General features: G+C 33.9%; 1 protein-coding gene across 11 annotated transcripts in view; it reads left to right on the forward strand.

Annotated features, from left to right (window-relative positions):
* LOC106875423 (monocarboxylate transporter 13) overlaps positions 1-6,711 on the forward strand; it is a 133,053-nt gene that overhangs the window by 120,960 nt on the left and 5,382 nt on the right. For 8 of the 11 annotated variants that reach the window (XM_014923561.2, XM_014923562.2, XM_014923565.2 and 5 more), the window contains 3 exons: positions 1,315-1,365; positions 2,746-2,929; positions 4,439-4,493. In XM_014923561.2, coding sequence (XP_014779047.1) covers positions 1,315-1,365; positions 2,746-2,929; positions 4,439-4,493 — 290 coding nt within the window. The remainder of the gene's footprint in view (positions 1-1,314; positions 1,366-2,745; positions 2,930-4,438; positions 4,494-6,711) is intronic. The other 3 variants (XM_052974868.1, XM_052974869.1, XM_014923567.2) reach the window with 1 other exon arrangement.

Below are 6,711 nucleotides of genomic sequence, written 5' to 3' on the forward strand. Positions count from 1 at the left end.
GTGTGTATGTATATATATGCAATATATACGTGTGTATGTATGCATATATGTATATGTATGTATGTATGCACATATGTATATATATGTATGTACATATGTATATTTATATATATGTGTGTGTATGTATGCATGCACATATGTATATGAATCATTGGCACAGGGAATTAAAAGTTTAACACTTCTCCTTTCCTAGTAATAACTAAACTGAAGAGAAATGAGATATTTTTATTTTTGAAACAGGTAGATTGAAGCAAGTAAAATAAGGATAATAATGGTTTCAGATTTTGGCACACGGCCAGCGATTTTAAGGAGATGGGTTAGTTCATTACATCCACACCAGTGCTCAACTGTTAGTTTTAGCTACCCTAAAAGGATTAAAGACAATGTTGATGTTGGCTGAATTTAGACTCAGAATGTAAGAACTGGCAGGAATGTGGCAACGTGTTTTGTCTGACATGCTAATGATTCTGCCAGTTTGCGACGTTGTAGCCATAATGTCGCACAACAATGACCAGCTTGATTTGAACTCGTACCTTGTAGTTCAGTTCGTAGTATCATAACTACATGCCTCTGTTCTTTTGAATTAGCTTTCATTGGTATTGATGGAAAAATAATGACTACACTGTTATATCTCATACATACATATACAGTACACACTCACATATTGTATAGTAAAACACAATTCAAGCAATTTAGTCTCTTTTCATCATTCACTTGTTCCCCTGACTGGAATTGAATTCATGAACTTCTAACGATTTTGTGTGTTAAGTAGTGCATGGAATAAAACAGTATGTTGTTAATAACTTAGCTAAATTAGTATATGTAGACCTAAAGTGGCAGAGCTGCTAAAAATAGTAGCTAAACCTCTTTTAAATCAGACATTATTGTTTTTATGAGGGAAAGGTCACATCAGACAATGTAGATCTGCAGATTCCTACCACCATCGGCCACAGAAACCCATGATATACTGAAAAGTCCTCTATATAAATTTACATATATTCGCCAGAAAAATCTGCGATGTACTGAGTACACAGTAGATGAACCACTATGTACTGAGTGCACGATAGGTGATCTGCAACATGGTGAGGGATTACTGTATTTGAATACTTTTTTCAGAGCAGTGTTCCAGCATGGCACATGGCACATAGCTCAATGGCTGAAACTAGTAAAAGAATATAAAATCTATCAAATATTTATAACTCCTAGATTCTTTTTCACTTGTACTTGTAACAAACTACACTGACCATCTGACATACAAACAAACACTGAACTTTTGTTTCTCTGGCAATAACCCAATTTTGTTTATGATTTCAGCATTACTTATTCAAGCAGAAGATGAGTACACATATGCCTTTTATTTAGCTGGTAAGTATCCTCATGTTATTCAAATATTTCTTACATTTTCGCAATATATTTTTTAATCCATTCTCAGCATTGCTCTGAGTAATCAAGAATTTAATTTAATACTTGCTCAAAACCTTGGGATTGAACCTGAAATCAAGTGGGTGTGAAGGAAATTTCTTAACTACGCAGCCATGCCTGCACCTCACTTTAGATTACCTCAAATAATTTTGATTTCCTTCACTTATCTTCCAGGAAAAGATCAGACATTTAACTGTAAGATTAAAATCTGGAGCAAATAATGTCCCATAACTCGCCAAAAACTTTGTCAAGAGAAGTCACACAAGAGTAATCTCCCTTAGCATACAAACTGTTTATAATTGCATTCATCTGAGAATAGCAGCGAGGATATTACTGGACATGCCTGATGTAGTGCACCAAAGAATTTAAGTTATAGAAAACTTATACCTTTATTAATGAGAAAATATAAACGACTATTATATTTGGGGATGGTCATATTTTTTCCTAATTAACCACATGCACTATATATTTGGTATCCGCTTCAGCTTTATTATTATTATTCATATTTTAATGTCCTTTGTCTGAAATCTTTCGTTATACGTCCTGTAACCTCTGCAGTGACTCTCCATTGCATATGTCTCTGCCTGTTCTGTTTAGTTCAAGGATACTAAAATAAGAATAGTAATAAAGCCGAAATAAAGACAAAGTATATGGTATGATTGTTTAATTGGCAAAATATGACCATTCCCAAATATAACAATATCTATTTCAACATACAATTTCATATAAGGACTCTAACTCGCTGCTGAACTCTAGATCTGAAATTTTCAGCAGTTGTAAGCATATGGCTAAGTTCTTGTTGATAAATTGAAAAGTGCCTCCCTCACCAAATTAAGTAACTGAACTATAGGCTCTAAGCAACTATCTTTTTTAGCTTTATAATTCACACTGTAAGGGAAATAACTCTAATTCTCACTTTGGCCTTTCTGATTTCTTTTTCGTTTTCTGGTTTTGCAACCTTTCACCTTTTATATATACTTCTTGCCTTTTTTTGCCTTGTCTTTCAACCCATTTTTTGTTCATTATGTCATGTGGGCAGTGTCTGGTGATTGTGCTAGGACACCAGACATGCCATAAAACACTGTTTGGCATGTTCTCGACACGTGAAACTAATAGTAGCATATAAAAACGTATATTGCGTTTATTAAATAATATTTATCTCTCACCAGATGGAATATTTTTTTACCATCACAGAACAGTACACTATACACACATAGTTCAAATTCTGATTAAAATTAGACAATTTCCATCAAATTATTGATCTATATCTATATATAATCACAAAACAGCTGAAATAATTGTTGCATATATTTTTTTCTTTAGGTGCCTGTCTGCTGACCAGTGCCACCATTATGGTTCTCTTTAAGTACAGACAGTGTGGATCACCGACACATTTGACCCCTTCTGAACACAAGATACCATTAATGAACACTTCCAACGGTACTGCCACTAAATGTCCAGATCCTACCACAACCTATCGGTACTATGAGGAAGATCATATGGTTATGTAAGTATTCACCAAAGTCTTTTGTCTTTGACTTATTCTCCTATGAGGTTTTATGCTCCTTGACCTGATTTTGGAAGCAATCATCCCTAATCTGCTTTTTTGTTGTTGTTTTTAACATATTTACATCTGTTTTACCTCAACTAACATAGATTTCAAATTTTCTGCAAGTTGTCATATGTTGCATGAATCCTCTAAGGAATCTTTTTTAAGAATTGGTATGACCTTTTCCAAACTCTGAGCAAACAACTACAAAAAGTCTTTAGATGCCAACCTACCTGTGACCATTTCTGGTTCTGTGAGACAAATTTCATGTTAAAACATGATCTAAATTAAAACTTGCACCAAACTTTCATGTTATGTTCCAGACATCAGCTTAGTAACAACAAAGTTGTTTCACTGAATTCTTTGTTATTTTCAAAATTAATCGAAACAAAAGCAGTGTTTGCCAACAGAAGTGTGGTAATGAAAAGGTTAACCTATTTATAACATAAGAAGGCCTTAGCTTCCCAAAGAGTACAGTACAATATTTTCTGTAAAATGTGGATTTTTGATGACCAAGTCATTTTGATTTTTTTACCTATTAGTTTCTCTCCCCCCGCCCCCGGTCTTGATTTTCAGTTCATTCAATGTGACTGACTTTGCTAGTTGTTTCATTTGGTCTTGTTATGTTATTAATATGTTACGGCTACAGAACAGATATTACATTTTTGGTCTTGATTGTTACCTGCAAGACAATATGCATGTTACTAATCACATGTCATGAAATTAATTGATAGATTATTACTAACAGCTAACTTCTGTGTTTCACAGAATCACTCTCTACTGTGCTCAGTAAAGCCTAGAAACAAGAACATCTGTATATGGTAGCTCTACATGCTAGAAAAAGCAGCTAATTTCTATGCACTCACATCGTATAATCTTAAATAAAGGATACATTGAACAAATGTAGATTTAGCTATACAAAAAAGACGAGGGTCAAAGCTGGATGGTTTTTGATCGAGGCAAAAAAAAAAAGAACAAACAAAAAAAAGACTAATATCTTTTGAACTAAGAGCAGGAGCTGATCTCTGTGAATTTGAGCTTATTGGATAAGTTTTTTTCATAACATGATATTGTATATCACCTGATATACCACAGCATATCACGGCTGACACACACACATCATAGTCTACTGTCACCAGTCTTAAAGTATTAAATCAGCATTTAATTAACAATGAGATCATCATCAGGTTCACTGAGAATACTGCCATTTGTAAGCTGTTTATATGTTTATTAAGGACATTACCATTTGGCATTAAAGATATCAGAATGTTCATTGATTGAGAACACTGCCATTTGAACCATTAAGGATATCAAATTTCAGGATAGTATTATAGTAAGATTTAAAATCTTACTTGTCAGTTTCAAACCTTTGTTCGTTGTTGTGGACAGTTATATTTCCCTCAGTGTGTAACTATGTTTTCTATCAGATATATGTTAAGGAAACATATTTTCTCCTATCACTAACAGGCAAAAATCTGGAATGTACAGTTTATCAGCGTCAACAGAAACAAACCTGGAACTGGTGAGTCACACACACTCACACTCACACTCACACTCACATATACTACTCACAGCACTTTTGTCATTGCATTTCCATTGTCGTTATTTTGCTAATTAATCATTCATTCAGCTTGTCTTTGGTGTCAGCATAGAACTAATTTTTTTTTTTATTACTGTTGTTGGTTTTGGTGTTGTTATTGTTTCAGTATTGGATTATTATTTTTAATTTTTTTGTTTTAGAGATTTATTTTTGGTTGATTTGTGTGTGTGTGTGTGTGTGTGTGTGTTTGGTTTCTTCTATGAATATTCATTTTTTTTTTTTTAGATTTTTTTTTATTTTCTTGATTACATTTACAGATACTGTTTTATATCAATGTTGTTATTATTATTGTTAATGTGGTGGCAAGGGCAGCAGTAGCAGTAATGGTTTCTCAGTGAATCAAATCTAAATCTGCCATCTGGTTTCATTCTCAGTTGAGACTGCTTTTCTTTGCTTTATGTCACTAAGACTGTGCCTTTGTAATAAACAAGTGAGTTGTGCTGAGAAATATATAAACTTTATATCCAGTATACACAATTCAGGCAGCATGTAAGTAAAATACCCATCCATGTATCATACATAGTATATACACAGTTGATAGGCCAGTTACTGCAGTAGTTAGCCTAAGATAACATCTTTTATGGATTTGCTGTGTTAAAAACACAATATATATCAGAACAAGATAAAAACTCCTACCAGCAGTGGCCAGCAAGTACATTAGATGCATTCCATCCCTTTTAGGCCTTTTCAGTGGCAAGTACTTCTAGCCAGCCACATGCTCAGCCAACGGGACAAATACTGAAGTTACTAACCTATCAACAGTATGTATACATAAAGTATGTTATATAGATAGCTATAGAGTAAGTCGTGGTATCATGTGAAAGCTATAGATAAGGGGTTCTCAACCTTTTTGTATCTATGGACCCCTTTGATTACTATTCTATTCTGGTGGACCCCCACAGCCATTCAGTGTTTAAAAACTAGTTTTATAGAAACTTCTTTCAAACTTCCTATTTTGTTTTTCACACATTAACTTGTGTAGGTTGAAACTATGTAAAATGTTAGAGAAAGAAACCTAGCTGTTTCTTGCAATACATATCAATACATACATCTGACGCATAATTTTTTCAGAGGTCCTTCAAGTACTCTTGTAGATCCCCAATTTACTATTTGGTTGCATAGACCCCAAAACTCTTATATGGACCCTGGTTGAGAACCACTGCTATAGATGGTCAAATTGACAAGGTATCTGGCAACCAAGTAAGCAAGTGGTCAGCAGTTCAGATTTCATTATTGGAATCTGTCCATAGTCAAAACATTTCTTCATTCAATCATTTGGACAGGGCATCATTTCTTATTTCATTTGCATTCTAGAATAGGTTAGACAAATACATATCATTTTAATATTCTCATGGGGTTTCCTGTGAGGGAGCCATCATTTTGGGAGAGTGGTCCTTGAGGCTGTTAGTTTGGAAAACTTACAGAAAGCTTAAGAGTTTGACTTGATATTTTCTATAATCCAGGCTTCTTCAGCTGCTCTCGCCTTTTCCTTTTAAATCTATTTTATGGAACTGCTTGCATCGTAACTTTTTCTCACATCAAACTCACATCTGTTGTTGCTATCATTGTTTAAATTGATAGCAAAAATTGATTGTTTTGGCTTTTCCTTTTGCTATTCATTGTTCAAGACATTGTTACCATTGATGCTACTGTTGCTATTTTCACCACTGATGCTATCATTGTTGCTTTGGTTATCACTGTTGCTATTGACTGTTGATAACAACATTGCTCTTGATAATGATATTGCTATTTCTGTTACTAATGCTGTAACTGTTGCTTTGGTCATGGCTCTGGCTATTGGCCATTATTAACAATGTTGTTATTTCTGCCACTGGTACCATCATTGTAGCTATTGCTATTAATGCTAATGTGCCTAACGCTATTGCCACTATGCAATTGTTGTTGCTATTGATGTAGCTGCTTTTATCTCTCTTCTTGTTGTTGTGTTTTGTTAAGTAAACATGCATGATTGATTTTCTTTTGTAGCTCTCCTCTTTGCTCTCCATTTGTCTGTGAATACAAACATAAAAGGCAGCAATTCTGAAACCCTAATAATTCCTGGGAAAATCTGAAACAAATCTTTCACTCTGATATAGAAATATGATATTAATTTTAATTTTAGCTTGCTCTCTCTCTCTCT

Source organism: Octopus bimaculoides, chromosome 19, assembly GCF_001194135.2.
Source record: "Octopus bimaculoides isolate UCB-OBI-ISO-001 chromosome 19, ASM119413v2, whole genome shotgun sequence".
NCBI classification, from domain to species: Eukaryota; Metazoa; Mollusca; class Cephalopoda; order Octopoda; family Octopodidae; genus Octopus; species Octopus bimaculoides.